Here is an 18,472-nt window from a genome sequence, read left to right as displayed (position 1 = left end):
ATAACTCTTGCATGTGATTGTTGTTTCTTGATAACTTTGATTCAAAGATCTGTTTGCAGGTTAGTTGCTAAAATAAGTTACCTAAGACCCTAACCAGGTTTAAATAGGTTTCAAGAATTTTTAGTTGACTAGGAAAGTGTTTCATAGTCCCAAAGAGAGAAAATATTTTTCAAAAAACTCAAAAACATAGAAAATGCATTGGAAAATCGCAAAGAATCGGGGCAAAATTAAGCGTGCCCGTCGACACCTCAAAGTGCCAGTTGGCACTCCAAGAGTGTCGATTGGCACCCAGCTCAACCAAGGCCCGATTACCCTATTTTGTGTTTTCGGGCACTTCACAGGTCCGTTTAGACTCTATTTTTCACTCAAAAAAAAGTTGATTATGCAATAAAGTTTCTGAAAATTTTGCATGGATTGTCAAACTGGGGCATTTAGACATGCCTTGTCCATTTATTTTCAAAAAATCACCTGCATCACTTGTTCAAAAAAAAATGGGGAAAAGAAAAATTAATCAAATCAAGATTTTCCAAAGTCATGCATTCATCTCTTAAACTAGGGGCATTTGGCTATGCCTTATCCCCTCTCTAGAACAAGTAAAAATCACTCACCGCTTTTTCAAAAAAAGAAAATAGAGAAAATGTCTTTTCAAAAAATAAAAGGTCATCATGCATAAAATTTCCAAACTAGGGGCATTCAGCCGTGCCTCATTCAGGTATGTGCAAATCACATCAGAGGTGGTTGGATAAGTTCAAATTGTTCATTACAAGACTTCATCAGGTGAATTCTAAACTTGTCTCATCTGAGTTTCAGTAAGATTAGTAGCAATCCAAAGATAAAGAGCTAAGAGCAGAAATTAACACAAATTATCTAAGAAGTACTTTCTTATCTTTACAGGAAAATTAAAATATAGGTTAAGCATCATTGGGACTTCGGGTCCGCCTATGGGAAGATCTCCTAGGCCCACCCATAGAGGAGCCACCCTCAGTGTCTCCTTCTTGATTTGCATAAAACCGAGATTCTTGTTGCCGGTTCTAAAGTTCAAGATTTCTGATTCTCTCCTTCAAGGATCTTGTGTTGGCATCAACCATTGCCATTCGATTGTGTAAGGTTGAATTTTATCAACCATCTTGTTGGCTTTATTCCGTGTCAAATTTGCTTGTATTTTAGCAATTAGTAACCCTATATTTAGGTGGGAATCATGTAAGGGTAGTCAATGAGAGAGTGTAAAGAAATGCTCAAGATTGTGCAAAGATGCAGAGACTCGCGGCTGGAACTCGAGGGTGACTCACGACTGGCAAGCCGCCAAAGTTGACACATGTGTGAAGCATGCAGGAGAGCTAAAGAGTCATGCCAGTTGTTGCATTACAGGACAAAAGTCCCAGGCTAGCCATGCTGTTAGCTCGCGGCTTGAACTCGCGACTCAGCCCAGTCGCGAGGCCAAGTTGCCAGACCACCCGTTTGGGAAAAACTGACTCTTCACATTCCTTTCTCACCCTACTATATATAGACCCTTATACCCACGAAATTTAGAGAGCTTCCAGAAAGAATTTTGAGTGAGAAACCCTAGAGAAAAACAAGATTGATTCATCCACAATCTTCACATAAAGACTCTTCAAATTCCTCTACTCTCTTCCTCTCCATTGTCAAATCCTTGAGAGGTACATTACCAAAACCTTTTCTCACCATACCTATATTTGTAAAAAGGATATTTGGTGTTTGGGAAGTAGTTAAGAAGGGACCAATTTCATATTGGTTGATGCTATGGTCAAGTAGTGGAATCTAGTAAGCTAAAAAAGAAATAGGTTCGGCGTAACCTCATTGGAGTAGGAGCTTGAAGGGCTTAGTTACATTGGGTAGATTAGGCTTGGAGGGTCTTCTGCTATTCATGTATCCCAACTACATTCTTAAGTAGATTGTTTACCGATTGGAGGGCGGCAGAGAGGTTTTACGCCGAGGGCTTCAGTTTCCTCTTCGATAACACATTGTGTGTTGTCCTTGTGTTTGCATCTCTCTTTCCTTAATCTTTGCCATTTAATTTCTGCTATGGATGTGATTTTATTTGGTTTAGATTGTTTATCAATTCTGTACTTAGTTTATGTTCATATTCCGCACATTAATTATTTGATATTAAGCTTGAATTGGTAATTTGTAAATTGGGGGTCTAAATGTTCATAGTGTTTTATACACTAATTGAACTTTTAGCTTGTTCTAAAGAATCAACAGAGAAAAGTGTTAAATCCATTATCATGGAAGTTCAAATAGAAACACTAAGGAAGTATCATCTTTTACCCAGTTCATTTCATTAAGCACATATTAAGAAGATTGAATGCGCGCCACCAATTCCAAACCTCCAATCATCTGCGTGCTTTCTTCTACAAGATCAACGCCGACCTGAAGCATAGATTCACCGATTCATGAATAACTCAATGAGAAAAAATGACAAAAGATTAAAGGATTCAAGAACATACTAGGTCATTCCAAGGGACATTTGGGGTGTACTTTGGCCGGTCTAGATTCATAGAGCTGTATGACCCATCAGAGTTCATCACTTCATATTGCCAGGCAGGAAAATGAGGACATGTCTCCATGAAAGAACTAGAAGAGCCATCAGTATGGCTAGGAGGAGGACTCTCCTCCTCTTCAGAGGATGAAGCCTATAAGTGCAACATGAAGATATTTTCACAAAAGTTGAAACAAAGAGTATAAGAAATGCAAGACATGATGCAAATTGACTTCGGAAAGAAAGAAAGCTACCAAGGTTATAGGAATGCCAGCTAGACAACCTTGCAATTGAGTCTGGACAAATTCAAGATAATCTCTTAGTGTCCTCGAAACAACATAGCCGAATCGAGCATGAGCAATTTCTTCATTAGCTAAAAGGTTTGCCAACCGAATGGAGGTACAAGGATGAACTGGAATCATCTCAGGAGGGCACACATGTTGAACTTGAGCTAATACCTGGTCACCAAGATACCAATATCTCCCATGGCCACACTCAAACAGCACTTGACGACCATTCAGTTCTTAAGTCCATTCACACTCAGCACGCTCCTCACAGCCAAGCCAAGGATCCAAAGACATCTAAAAATCACAAAGAACCTAGAATGAGAGGAAGCTGAACCACAAAGCAAACAAAAAACAACACAAAAACTCTTAACCAAACACAAAACACCTAGAACAAAAAACTCACATCATCAGCAGTCAAGTTATCAATCACCATGTGCCAAGCTTGCAAAGAACAATTGGGAGGCGTTGACAAACGATACTTAGGCAGCCAACGAAGAAACCTTGGATACATGTCGCCAATATCTTCCAAAACTTGAGGACCAACCCCAAAATATTCATACATCCAAACCTGAAAAAATCAGCATACATCATTAACGGCAGCACAACCAAAATGACCCTCCAAGACACACATAACCAAGAATTCAAAACCTTACCTACCAAACAAAGGGTGCACCTTTTAAGCTTAAGAGGCTACACTGAGAAAGTTGAGTCATGAAATGCAAAAGGGTTGTATAAGCCATGCCACCCCAATCATAATTTTTGGTCTAGCCAATATCCCTCAGACTCTATAAATAGCGCAAGCTCACAGTACTACCCAAGTCTAGACATAAGAGAATTCCAGTGAAGAGAAGCATGAACATGCGAGTGCTGGTTGCTATAGTCTTACAGCTCTCAATATTGGTGTACAACCACATCAAGGATACATTTTTGCTCCTAATTTTGGAAGGCATCACACCCAAAATACTTGTAATCTCTGCTGAGGTGATGAAATCATTAACTTTAATTCTTTCACCACCCAATTTCAAGCTAGTAATGGCTGAGAAGTCATAGGGTGTCAACATCACCTCACCAATGCCTGGAAAATGGAAAGTGCAAGTAGTGTCCCAAAATCGCTCTAACAAAGCAAGGAGTAATTGAAGATCCTTATACTCATTGGTATCATGATCCAATAGAGCTTGAAAAATGGTCTGGAAGTTGGCTTCGTTAATGATGTTCTTAATATCCGGGGACAATATCTCCCACATGCCTTTCAACATCTAGAGGCTAGCTTGACTCTTGAGGTTTTACAAAACACAGTTTAGCCAATCATTGAGATGTCCACTCATTCCAAAAAATCCTATGCCAAAAATTCCACGATCAACAAAAAATCCTATGCCAAAAATCCCATGTCTAACACCAACAAAAATTTTTCCATATATAACATAAAAAAATTTCTCCATGTCCAACAAAAAATCCCATGTTAAAAAAAAATTCCCATGTCCAACATAAAAATCCATACCACCACAAAAATTTTCCATACCCATACCCATAAAAATTTCCATACTCATGAAATAAGACTTACACATTCCAACAAACTTCCACACTCATCAAAAGTGAGTTTGTTCAATCAAGCCTACATGTCAAATTTTCATGATTTCAATACCCATAAAATTCAAGTCAAAATTCATTCAACAATACCACAAGTTACTTACATTGCCAAACTTCATGAGTCATCAACATTGTCCAAGTTTCATACCAAATAACTCAACAATTCAAAAATGCCCCAAAGCCAGGAGCACAACATGATCACACAAGAGTTTCCAACCAAATCATACAATGTTCAAAATTCCAACAAGAACAAACAGCAACAAAATGAAAATGTCTCAACATCAAGCTCTCAACAAAACATAAAATCAACAAAGTTGCCAACAAAGAAACAAAAAAAAAAAAAAAAAAAAAAGGAGCTCACCTTGAAGTCTTTTTTGGAGTGTGGAGAATGGGTCTTAGGGTCTTGAAGGAGCCCCTCTTCCTCATTCCATTCAAGGGATGGATGATATTCTTCCCATTGAAAGTAAGAAAAGATGGACCCTTAGAAGATGCCATTGAAGATGCAAAAAATGGAGGCTTGGAGATGGGTTTCAATAAAATGGGTTTGTTGCAAAGGTGTCAAGAACACAAAGATCTGAAGAGATATTGAGGGAAATGAATGAAATCAAGTTTAGAAGCCTAGGGAAGTGATTTTCTAAGGAAGAAATGGTGTAAGAATGAAGAAAATGCAAGTGAAAGAAGCTTGTGAATAGTAACAGTGGAGGAAGAAAAGAGAGTGAAGAAGAAAAAGTGAAAAAAAAAATGATGGAAACAAGCACAAAAAGGGGCCAAAAATTTGGCCCCCCATTTTTTAACACATCTGAGTTGCTAAGTCAACTCAAGTTTGACTAAGTTGACTCAGTGAACTCACCCAAAAAAATGTTTTGCTTTTATTTATTTATTTTTAAAAAAATATGAAAAAAAAAAAAAAAAAAAAAAAAACAACAACAACAACAACTTTTCAAAGATTTTCAAAGAGAGATGGTATCAATTTCAAGAAAATTTCAATTGTCAAGGAAGGAAAAATAAATTTTTCAAGGATGGTCAAGAACAAAGGGTATCATTTTTCAAAGAAATTCAAATTTCAAAAAATAAAATAAAAAACAACTTTTTCAATCAAGATTTTCCTTCTAAAGAGGAAATTCAAGTCAAGGAAAAAGAGAGAGAGGAAAATCACACATCTCAAAATAGTGGAACAACAGAGCACCCATCATTTAGAATCTAATCCCAAATTTTGGTCTTTTGCAAGCAAAACCCCTAGTTCTAAGATAGAGAAGCATCTTGGTTACCTCCCATTCAGATCAAGGTAGAAAAGCCCCTTAGTTGTCACAGTTCAAGATTGAGATAGAGAAACCTCTCAATCGCCTCAGGTTCCAAGATAAAGAAGCCCCTTGGTTACCTCCCATTTAAATCAAGGTAAAGAAGCCCCTTGGTTGTCACAGTTCAAGATTGAGATAGAGAAACCTCTCAATTGCCCCAGGTTCCAAGATAGAGAAGCCTCTTGGTTACCTCCCATTCAGATCAAGGTAGAGAAGCCCCTTGGTCATCATAATTCAAGATTGAGATAGAGAAGCCTCTCAATCACCTCAAGTTCTAAGATAGAAAAGCCTCTTGGTTGCCTCCCATTCAAATCAAGGTAGAGAAGCCCCTTGGTCGTCACAATTCAAGATTGAGATAAAGAAGCCTCTCAATCACCCCAAGTTCCAAGATAGAGAAGCCTCTTGGTTACCTCCCATTCAAATCAAGGTAGAGAAGCCCTTTGGTCGTCATAGTTCAAGATTAAGATAGAGAAGCCTCTCAATCGCCCCAGGTTCCAAGATAGAGAAGCCTCTTGGTTGCCTCTTGGTTACCTCCCATTCAAATCAAGGTAGAGAAGCCTCTTAGTCCCCTCCAAATTCAAATTGAGATAGAGAAACCTCTTAATCACCTCAAGTTCTAAGATAGAAAAGCCTCTTGGTTACCTCCCATTCAAATCAAGGTAGAGAAGCCCCTTGGTCGTCACAATTCAATATTGAGATAAAGAAGCCTCTCAATCACCCCAAGTTCCAAGATAGAGAAGCCTCTTGGTTACCTCCCATTCAGATCAAGGTAGAGAAGCCCTTTGGTCGTCACAGTTCAAGATTGAGATAGAGAAGCCTCTCAATCGCCCCAGGTTCCAAGATAGAGAAGCCTCTTGGTTACCTCCCATTCAAATCAAGGTAGAGAAGCCTCTTAGTCCCCTCCAGATTCAAATTGAGATATAGAAACCTCTTAATCGCCTCAAGTTCCAAAATAAAGAAGCCTCTTAGTTACCTCCTATTCAAATTAAGGTAAAAAAGCCCCTTGGTCGCCATAGTTTCAGATTGAGATAGAGAAGCCTTTCAATCGCCTCAGGTTCCAAGATAGAGAAGCCTCTTGGTTACCTCTCATTTAGATCAAGGTAGAGAAACCCCTTGGTCCCCACAATTCCAGATTGAGATAAAGAAACCTCTCAATCGCCCATGGTTCCAAGATAGAGAAGCCTCTTGGTTACCTCCCATTCAAATCAAGATAGAGAAGCCTCTTGGTCGCCCCCACATGCGGATTGAGAGAGAGAAGCCTCTCAATCCACCCTAGATTCAGAGTGAGATAGAGAAGCCTCTCAATCACCTCAGATTTCAAGATTCAATTCAAGTTTATCAGTTGTCAAGTAGGTCAAGCATTCACATTTTTCCTATTTCAAAATAACAAAACACTAGTTCTATATATGTTTCAAGGTTTTAGGTTCTAGGGCTAGGTAATCTTTCATAAGTCAACCTAATTAAATCATGGCCGTTAAAATCAGTGTCTTTTGTTTACATTGACATTCACTTAGCAAGCTTTGTCAATGAGGGGCATTCTATAGACACTTGATTTTGCACCCATAATTTAATCTTAGAAGATATCTGGAGTGACCATTCATATACCTAAAATTTAGAGTTGCATTACATGCATTAATTTATTCATTGCATATCATAAAAATGATCTTGAGATTCTAACGGTCACGACGGTATGTCTGATTCCTGAATCGGGCTATCAAATTGAAAGATATCACAAGATCAAGCTTTCACGGTTTGCATGCATTTTGTTTGGGTGGAACCGACAACGCATGATTAATTTGAATCAATTCTGATTGATTAAACAACTAAAATTTATTAAATAATTTTGTGATTGGTTGTTGGTCAGTATCAAAAATAGGCCTACTTGCATGAGAATAAAGTGGATAATTAGATAACATAGAAGCAATGGATAATCAAGTCTTTTTGGAATATTTATTTATCAGATAATTATCACTTTGGAGACCTGAATATCAAGAAAAATGGATTAATTTTTAGAATACGAATCAAAAACGCGTCTAGGTGCAATTTCCAACTAAAAAATCCTCAAAAAAGGGGTCCAAATCAAACCAAAACTAGAACGCAAGCCTGGCACCATAGAGGGCCTGTCGGTACTATTGAAGTGCCGATTGGCACATGGCAAGTGCCAATTGGCCCAAATGCTCAGCCCAGCCCGGAATGTCCTGATTGAGATAAAGCCTATCTTTGTCGACTTTTTAGAGATAAGAACGTGTTCCAATTCGTATCTAATCTCATTCAACTTATTTTTTAAGCATCCCAACCTCTATAAATAGAGGGAAAAAGATCAAAATTAAGGGCTCTTCTTTTCTGACTTCTCTGCTCCTCTTACATTAAAGACATTCTAGAGGTTTTTGCTTTAAGAACTTTTTTGTAAGTAAAGTATTTTAGACCTCAAAGAAGTGAAAAAAAAAATTGATTTCTAAAATATTCTTTTATTTGAAGAGCACACTTATGCAAGAGGTAATTAGTTATATTCTTTTATCTATTTTTCCTTTCCCTTAATTAGTATGTTGTGATTGTTCGTTGCATGAATGTAGTTAATATGTTTGATTTTTATTATGCCTTGTTCTTAATTCATGTTTGCCATGCTTAGACATTTAGTTAAAATTTTCTTTGACATGTTCTTTAGTTGATTATTTGTTTTAATTTTTTTCTTTGATTTTAAAATCTACTAATGATCATCAAAACTTTTTTAAAAAATTCAAAACTAATCTGTATTTTCATTAAATATAGATCTGAATTTTTCTAGTCTCAAAACTGATCTGTATTTTCATTAAATACAGATCTGAATTTTTTCTAGTCTCAAAACTGATCTGTATTTTCATTAAATACAGATCTGAATTTTTTTTTGGTCTCAAAACTGATCTGTATTTTCATTAAATACAGATCTGAATTTTTTTTTGGTCTCAAAACTGATCTGTATTTTCATTAAATACAAATTTGAATTTTTTTTTGGTCTCAAAACTAATCTGTATTGTCATTAAATACAGATCTGAAAATTTTTCTAAAAAGGTTTTCTTTTTTTAAAATTGCAGATTTTAAAATTTCAAAGAAGGAATTAAGAGTTAGGTTAAAGTCTTTCTTTTTAATATGTGATGCATGCATAGTAAGTTTGTCTCGTGAATGTGAATCCTCTTTTAAAAGTATTTTTTATATACTTTCAAAAACAGATTTGATTTTTACAAATCAAGTCTCATTTTTTTTAATTTTCAAAATAGATCTGATCTTTCTTTAAAAAGAGGACATATTCATAAGACTGATTTGTTTAAGTTAATTTTTGTCAAGTGTTTGTTATGTGTGTTACAACATATTATTCAACATCATACAAAAAGGGTATATAATGGTCATTAGAGTTTAGAAGACCAAACTCTATCTAGGTGGAATGGTTACTTAACACCTTCCCATTCTATAACCTAACCCCCGAACTTAGGATTTTGGATAGGTACACTAGTGTTTTGTCCTTAATTTTGGTAGATTGTAACTAGGACAAAAGTTTTGTATTTTGTTGCATAGACTGTAACTAGGACTAAAGCCTTGTAAGGTTAATCTACCAAATTGTACTTTTTTTATACAATCAATGACATTTGATGTATTTTTTATATGTAATTGTGTTCATTTTTTCTTATTTTTTTGTATTAAAAAAAAAATAAGTAGTCGCTCCACACCACTACCAAAAGTGAGGTGCCTTAGAGCACCCGAATCTCTTTTTTGAGAGCACCCCAAGTTCCCGGTCTCTCACAGGCTTGAAGACCCCATCTACAATCTATTTATCTAGGAGCACACCTAGCTCCTTTGGATGGTAAGCGGAGGGGTCTCGTACTCCCTCCCATCCAATTTCCTCTTCTTTTCGCCGGTGGATACCGCCATAGCTTGCGAAGTGGACCTCCGTTCTTTGGGTCTATCAAAGCTTGGTCTTACTAATTAGGCAATCTTCCTGGCTTTCTGTAGTAGCTATGCGAACTAGGAGATTTCCAAGTTCTCCAAAACAGCTCTATATTCCATAATCATTTTACCTATACACATTTCCACCAATGTCTTTTCTTCACAGTAATCATAGCAGTCAAGAGCTAAGTCCCTAAATCTCTTAATGTATTCCATCAAGTCTTCACCACTCCTCTACTTGGTCGCTTGCAAAGTTGCAAGCATTACTGTCTCTTCTCCATGAAACTACTTGGTGCAAAATATGTCCACCATGTCGTCCCATGTCAGGATTGACCCTAGCTTCAAACCAGTGTACCAGGTGTAAGCATGGTCACATAAGGATTTAGAAAACTCCCGAAGACACAAGTCCTCGTCTGCTGCATAGGGACCGAGGGTGTCAATAAACTTACTCACGTGTTCGATAGCACTTCCCCTTTCGCCATCGTATTGTGTAAAAGTGCGAGGTTCATATCTCTCAAGATATAACTTGTTGAGTATTCTCAGCAGATAAGAAGGCCTTCATGCATAAAATCTCTCCTTAGGTGCCTTGACCCTTTCCTGCTCTAGAAGTGCTATGACTTCGGCCATGGTAATGAAACGTTGCTCCGCATTCTACGGGCCACCCCCTATTAGGTTTTCTTCCTTATCTGCTGCATGCTCTAGGTCATGTTGGCTTCCTTTCTCTTTCGTTATGTCTGCCTTCATCTAGCGAATCTCTTCCATTATTTGCTGCTGGGAATGCTGCACAGATTGTAGTACCTCAATAAAAAAGTTGGCATTATCAGTAGGAACTCTTTGTTGTTGCTACGACCTAGCCCTTGCTTCGTTAACACCTTTTGCCTGGTTGGATTGGTGCTGGTAGGCGTGGCTGGTCTTGACTTCGCCTACGAGGGCATGGCACTTATGTTTCACGTCATCTTTGACCTTAAAGGCATAACTTGCGAGGGCTTTATCTACTTTTCTTGTCTTTTTCCCAACTCCCCAGTGGAGTTACCAATTTAAATATGGTGGGCCTTTTTATGTCTTGGGCTGGATCGCTCCTGTTGTACTATGGCCCAACGATTCTAGGGTAGGAGAGTCAGGTTTGGCCTAATTGAAACTTACCTTAAGCCAACTTATGTGAAGTTAGAACCCCTGGCAGGAATCTTGATCGTGTCATATGCTTGTGACAGGAAATACTGTTACAAAACATTACAGCAAGAAAAACACAATATAGCAAGATAACTAAAATATTTCTACTGACAACAGTGACACTTAAACAGTTTTGCAAAGAGAAGTATGATAACGTGATTACAGCTGGAATAGATAAATAGCAAAAAGAAATCACAATAGTTTCTAATCAATCATGGCAAAAGAAGAAAAGATTAATCTGTTAAATGAAGAGACTTGGCTCTTTGACAATTCAAGTCCAGGAAGGGAACCACCCTCCAATATGGGTAACCTTAGAGAGAATCCTGCTGTAGAGATTACTCACTTTGGAAAATGGGCCTAAGTGGCTTGATCTCAGATTCTTGATTTACTAAAGAGTGGGCTATTGAGAGAGAAAGAAGTGGGTGGCCTATTGGTGCATGCCCTTGCTCCTAGCATTCATATTTTTCTTCCTTCCTCTTAGTTTCCTTGTTCTCATTGTTTCATTACTTACTTTTCTCGTTTTCTTTCTTTTCCCTTGGTATTCTCTCTCTGTTATTCCATGTTGTTGTTTATTGTGCACATCTATGGCCTATTATACTGCCTGTTGTGACAAGGTTTACCATTTTTACCCCTCAACTACTTTTGGCATATTGTGGGTGTCCTTCCAGGACTACCCACTAGTCTGTCAGTTACCCAGCCACCACCACTACCCTGTGTTTTCTGCACCATGCCTCATTCCCTAACAAAAGTAGTTTTTGTTTTGTTTCTTTACTTCCCTTGGCACTCCCATCCAGATAAGGGCTGGGTTTCTCTCTTACCAACCTCTATTGCATGCATCTAGTAATTCCAACTCATGTTTGCCTCTTTTGGGTGGGATGTCATTCCAGCAAGACATTTCCCCTGAAAGAGTTTGAGTGGGAAACCCAAAATAGGCTCCCCCTTCTCCCCACTGCCGGACCACACCCTCTTTTACCTCTGACCCATGGCTCACCTCCCCTATATTGGCTAGGTACAAGTAGGTGGTGCTTGAGTCTTGTGTGTATGCTTCACTCCCATATAAGTCCATTGTCGTTCTGGCATTCATGCGTTTGCCATTGCCTGTAGATTTGTCTGGTTCTACTACGTGTTCTACTACTTGTTTAACCCTTATGACGTGGATGAGTCATTGGATCTTCATTTTATGTGTCTTATTCCTTCTTTGGGCTAGACGTTGCTTGGGTGTAGGTTTCCTCTTCTTTGATTTGGCCCATGTTTCCTTTCATCCCTTGTTCGTGGGCTGGCTGGTGCTCCTGCCATGCAACTGCGTTGTTTTTGCCATGATATTGTTTAACTTTGTTTGTTGGACTTCCTATAGGCCCGTGGGTTGGAGTGCTAGCCATCCCAATTTCATGGGTTACTCCTCCCTTTAGTCTTTCTTGCTACCCAACATTCTTGCTGGACCAATTTACACAACATTTTAGGCTTCCCCAACCTATTTTATTCCTTAGGCATCCTCGGCCCGCTTCATTCTTTGGGCATCCTCGGCCCATTTCGTTCTTTCCTTCTTTTTTACATTTTCATGGACTTTTGCTAAATTCTTTGGGTTCCCCTAGCCCAATTGCCACATCCTTTTCCTTTGGGATTATTGACCTTCAAACCAATCTCATTTACCAATTCTTTTCTTTGAGCTCCTCCGACCCATTTTTTGCTTTCTTTCTATTTCTCATGATTCTCATGGGCTTACTACATCATTCTTTGGGGTTTCCTTGGCCCTTTGCTTTCTTTGGAGCCACTTTGTTATTTTGTGGGCTTGTGGACCATTATTCCTGCCATTCGGACTCAATGGTTTTTATTTTGCTATTTTCTTTCGTAACCATTTTTTTTCCATATTATTGGCTTTCTTCTGCCATTGGACCCTTTTGCCAAAAAAAAAGGCATTAACAGTTCCTTATGCAGTTCTATGCTTTTTTATTTTATTTTATTTTATTTTGATTTTTTGAGAGATAATTCGATAGTTATAACAGGGTGAGGGTTTGAACTCTAAATATCTTTATTAGAAACACCAAAAGATGTCAGTTGATCTAAAAAGCTCTCGGCAATTCTTTGCTATTCTTGGGCATGCTGTTAATAAAGCTCAAGGATAGCCCAAGTATCCTATATTCTACTATTAATCAATGGACTGCATACATTTGGTTCCTTGATTGCAACTCTTATGATGGATAATCGGCTTGGGATATTAAATAAAGGGAAATTTTTTAATAAAAAAAAATCAATTATATAATTTTTGGCTCTAACAATATAGAAGAAAATAAAAATATAAGATATAACTTCAAACACGTTAAAAACTATCTACATTGCTTAATTTTAGTTTAGAAATTAAGTGAGAATGTGCTAGAAACCATCCATAGTTCTAAAATCAGTCTTTCGGCTTTTAATAGTCAGTACTCATCAAACAGCAAAAATATCTCTTAAAAAAGTCTCAACTACCAACTTAAGGCCAAACATTCAGAAATCATGAAGAGGGAACTCCATAAAAATCTACCAAGTCTAAGACATAATACGAAACACTCTATTAGGAATCCAGTGGTTCCTAATGGGGATGGATAGGAATTATAAGGATATTGATGGGAATTGTAGAGAAATTGACTTAATTCAAGGTAGTCACATTTCATAGAGAGAGAGAGAGAGAGAGAGAGAGAGATGCATTAATGCATTAAGAAGTTGGTTTATTCTTCAATTGATATTTAATGTTGAATTACAATCATGTATTTATACGAAACTAGCTCATTGGCCCACGTGACTCAAGATAATTGGTTAATTAATTCAACATGTGCTCTATGAATTAAGCCATTTGTTGAATGAGCTACATGTGCTTATCTTAACTAACTCATCCTAATCTCAACTAACTAGCTAACTACCTAACTAAAGGGATTATAACAATTATTTCACATTCCTAACACACTCAAAATGCAATAACAAATGAAGGATGAAGCAGATACCAAAAAAATAAAAAATGGTGGCAGTTACCCAAAAGTCAAAAGACTCAAAACATCAGTGTGTTTGTGCTGGTCAAATAACATCAACGTTCTCTGATTTCAAAATCCCTTCTCCTATAATAAGCGGGTAAAGCCTTCTCTCTAGATACAAGGCACTTAGCAACACAACAACAAATAAAGTGTAAGATGCATGTTAAAGAGCTACGATAGCATTCAACTCAAATGTGGCAGCATTAGTCTTTTATTTTGGTAAACTCATTTACAACAGAATGAACATAACATTAGAAAAGACTTCACTGGGAAGCATAAGAATTTGCTGGAGCAAACTTGAGTGATATGCTATTGACACAATGGCGTTCATCTGTGGGTGTCGGGAAGCCTTCACCTTTAAATACGTGGCCTAAATGCCCTCCACAAGCTGCACATGTAATTTCAATCCTCATGCCATCTGGGTCCGGCTGATACATTAAGGTCTTGTTAATAAATTGATCAAACTGAATATTTAGAAGAACTTAAAGATTAACATGAGAAAAAATGGGTAAATAAAAAACAAGAGAATGGAAGCTACATTGCGATTTATGGCTCCAGGAAGACCTTCATAGAAAGCTGGCCAACCACAACCAGAGTTGAATTTTGTTGTGGACCTATAGAGAGGAGTTCCACATCCTGCACACTGATAAACTCCCTCCCCGAAGAACTTGTCATATTCTCCAGTGCCTGGATATCTGTATAGCACCCAGGCAGTGTCAAATTGTCAAGAATTACATACAACTCTTTGGCAAACAAGACTCAAGTTTTTTCTGAAATATTTACCAGAAAGTATGATGGGGTACATCTTATCAATGTAATCAGAATACATTACCAAGTTGGAGCATATTGCCAATGTATAAATTGGATTTTTGTTCCATTAAATTATGACATTATATAAGAAACCAATTCAAAACATCTAGAGTATCTCAATAAATCTGATTCAACTCTTTCTTCACCCTTTCTAACATCTATTACAAGTGGTAATAAACTAAACCTTAGAGATACACTTACTAAAATTGGCCTAAAGCTTAAAAGGCTACTTTATTTAGGGAAGAAGGTTCAGATGCGATGCAATGAACTTACATCTCATCATCAATCTTGCTTTTTACCTGGGGCCTTAGCAGCACATATGAAGCAAAAGCTAAAGTGGTTACACATGGGATGAGAAACCATAATCCCTTAGCAGATATGTCTTCTTGTGTATAATACTTAAGCCTTGTCTTTAATTATACCATGCCTACCTAGGCCAATGAGCTTGGTACCTCCTCCCCTAGTAAGCACAAGGTGAAGGATGAGGTCATGGATTTTAAGGCATCTGCTAGGCTTAAAACTCAGGTATGCACTTAGTAAATATAGCCAGAGGCTTAAAAGGCTAGTCTCTCTAAGATTCTCGGCTTTTAAGGCACAAGTTTCAGATTTCCTAGGGATCTTACCACAGCATCCAGAGGCAAGTAGATGCCATACCCATTTGGTACAGCTTATTTTTTCAACTATTTGAAAGTGGGCTATTTGAAAAAATTTGTACCAGATTTTAAAAAGCTATACTACGCAAAATTGTGGTTTCAAAGCGGGCACATCTCCTTGCATTTAATTCTTAAGCCTGATCTTGTTATCCATTAGTAATACCAAGCCTACATAATGAGAATAACAAGTGAACAACCCCAAACGAATTCCAGAATTCATTCAAATAAATTATTAAAAAGCACAAGTTTCACCCAAATTGGCATCATCTGAATCCAACAAAGGAATAACCACCACGCAAAGAGACCCATAAAGCTTTAAGACGACGACAACAACAAACGACCAATACGTTTGATTCACCATTACCCTCAATTCTACAAAATAGCCCCAATTCTACCATTGCACTTTCTCAAACACATTAACCCAGATGTCTTCATTTCTCAAAGACACCCAACATTATCACAAACATACTAAACACTTTTCCAACTCCAAATCCCAAATTTTAGCACTACAAGCCTTCAAATGGTAACAAACACAGAACAATCAAACAAAACCCATAATTCACAAAAGCAAAATCCAATTGTTAGACCACTAAACAATACAAAAAATCTTTTTAAACACAAGAATCATCTGAGTGTCACTTACTCGGTGCCCTTTTGCCTCAGAATCCGAAACTGCTCAGGCGAGAGTACGGCCTGCCACTCCTCCTCCGATTTCTGGAACGACCCAGGTGCAGCAGCCATGGCTACAACCCCACCACGGAAGCTACGGTTACTCTGCTGAAACTGAAACGATGCACCACCAAACCCAGTTACAGAATTGGGAACAGTAACAATGGGTTTTGAAACAAAGGGTCTGAAATGGGTTTTGAAGAGAGAGGGGGGAGCAAGGTTTGGTGGAGAAACGAGCTTAGAGAAGATTAAGGTTTTGGAGGAAGAGAGAGGTGGTGTTCTCAGGATTTGATAGCCCATTTGAGAAAAATCCAGAGTCGGTGAATGGAGTTTGTACTTAGACCAGTTCCACAGTTCAGGTTATTACGAGGTTATTATTATTAGATAATAATGTCCACGCTGTTTTCATTTTTTCGCTACAATGTAGGAGCTATTCTTGGCCTTACGATTGTGTGTAGTTCGTGTTGTTCACTAACGGTTCAGATCTGCTAAGTACAACTGGCAACAGTGATTGCGAAATTTTTTTTTTTTTTTTTTTTTTTTTGGAGAAATAAACGCACACAGCTCTTGGTAATTTGGGAATACAGAATTACAGACTATAAGGGTAATTTGGTAGAGGAGTTTGAAATGTGATTTTTGTAGTTTTTTGAAATGTATGTGAATAAAAAAGTATATAGAAATATGTGTAATGTTGTTTAAAATGTGAAAATGTGAGTTTGAGATATGAGACCAAACAAGCCAATGTTGACCTTCAATTTTTCAGAAAATTACAAAAATGTCTTCAAGGTTTATGGAAACATTTTAAGTTGATAAATGATAATTCATTAATTAGTAATTTCTTGATGATAAAAATTTATTATCATAAGTAGATACTATAGGTTGAAACTAATGATGTATAGGTTTCAAAAAAAAAAAAAAAAACTAATGATGTATTGAAAATTTAACTCTCATTCATCCATGAGGGTTGTCCAAAGCTAAGAAGGCAAGAATGGTTATACCTAGCAAAATGGTCGTCCAAGAGCATATGGGTCGTCCATGAGGCAAGCACCTGGACGACCCCCAACACTTAGAAAATTTCATAGGGATATATTCACAAGAGTTAGTAAATGTTGACCTTCAATTTTTTAGAAAATTATAAAAACGTCTTCAAGGTTTATGGAAACATTTTAAGTTGATAAATGATAATTCATTATTTAGTAATTTCTTGATAATAAAAAATTATTATTATAAACAGATATTATAGGTTAAAACTATCTCTAAAAAAAAATCTAACTAATGACAATATGTTATGTTGATAATTCACTAATATTCCACTTGATTATATATCACTAATTTTCCTCATCCTTTTTGTTTATTGGCGAAAACACTATTTTAGTCCCTATATTTTGAGGTCACAGTCAATTTGATCCCTACATTTTTGTAACAATCAATTTAGTCCCTATTATTTTTAACTTACAATCAATTTGATCTTTACCGTTAACTCATTAAAGAAAAATGTCTACATAGCAAACAGACTGTACAATTGCCACTCTCAATGCTTATGTAGCAATAAAATAATAATAATAATTTTTAATTAAAGAGGTGCTACATCCACAATATTTTTACAACAAATTATAAGAGGTTAGTTGTTATTAATTCTAATTTAAACCTACCATTGAAATAATTTTTTAACCCCACCAATAACAATCTATAACAACTTGTCATATATAATTTGTTTTGAAAATGTTGTATAAAAGTTGTGAACATAGCCTTTATCTTTTAATTAACATCATAAAAATGCCATATAAGCATTTAAATAATTAAAAACTCAATGCCATAAAAAAACCCCAAAAAAAAAAAAAAAACTTAAAAAACTCAATAATTAAAAAAGAGAAATCATCAAAAAGAAAAGAAAAAATTTAAAATTAAAATTAATTTTATCTTCAAATAAGAAAGAACACAAATATCCAAATACTCTCTTCTATTGAATCCATTAAATATTCAAATTTCTCCAACACAACCCACTATACAACAAAAACAAAAACCCTATTGTCCTCATCAAATAATTCAAATGCAAATGCCGTCGTCCTTCTCCTACCCAAAGATCTCAAATGCTGATTTATGTTTTGGGTGTTAATGTTTCTAGCGGCTCCAGGTTCTGATGTGGGTATTGGATATTGCATTAGAATATTCATTCTGAGTGTTAATGTTTTTGGGAATTCCAATTTGTTTAGTGGGTATTGGATGTTTCCCGAGGGTATCGCATAAAGTTTAGATTTTGATGGATGTGTATCTTTCAATATGAGGAGATTTCTAGAACATGCTCTCTCTATGATTCCCGATTTGCCATGGACAAGCCAACTCGAGCTCTATCTCCTTTGTCTACAGCTTTTTTTTTTTTTGAGAAAGCTTTGTCTACAGCTTAGTTCTTTTCTTTTTGATGAGTTTGATGAATTTCTTTTTTTAATTGTTGTGTTTTTAAGGTTTTTTCTTGGTAATTCTTTTGCTAACGTGGACTTTTTAATTATTTAAATGCTTATGTGGCATTTTTAAAATGTTTTTAAAATTTTTTAATTATTTGTTTGTCACGCAAGCT

At 36.6% G+C, this 18,472-nt stretch overlaps 1 protein-coding gene across 3 annotated transcripts in view; it reads right to left on the bottom strand.

Annotated features, from left to right (window-relative positions):
• Positions 1-16,283, bottom strand: part of LOC126707638 (peptide methionine sulfoxide reductase B5-like) — an 85,283-nt gene extending 69,000 nt beyond the window's left edge. The window contains exons 1-3 of one of the 3 annotated variants that reach the window (XM_050407392.1): positions 15,872-16,277; positions 14,304-14,460; positions 13,911-14,193 (exon numbers count right to left, since the gene is read on the bottom strand). In XM_050407392.1, coding sequence (XP_050263349.1) covers positions 14,029-14,193; positions 14,304-14,460; positions 15,872-16,197 — 648 coding nt within the window. In that variant the 5' untranslated portion in view covers positions 16,198-16,277 and the 3' untranslated portion in view covers positions 13,911-14,028. Of the gene's footprint in view, positions 1-13,910; positions 14,194-14,303; positions 14,461-15,871 lie in introns of those variants that run through there. The other 2 variants (XM_050407393.1, XM_050407394.1) reach the window with 2 other exon arrangements.
• Positions 16,284-18,472: the final 2,189 nt, after the last annotated feature.

Source organism: Quercus robur, chromosome 11 (genome assembly GCF_932294415.1).
Source record: "Quercus robur chromosome 11, dhQueRobu3.1, whole genome shotgun sequence".
Taxonomy (NCBI): domain Eukaryota; kingdom Viridiplantae; phylum Streptophyta; class Magnoliopsida; order Fagales; family Fagaceae; genus Quercus; species Quercus robur.
The sequence above is the reverse complement of the archived record's forward strand: the minus strand, read 5'-3'. Positions and strand labels throughout refer to the sequence as shown.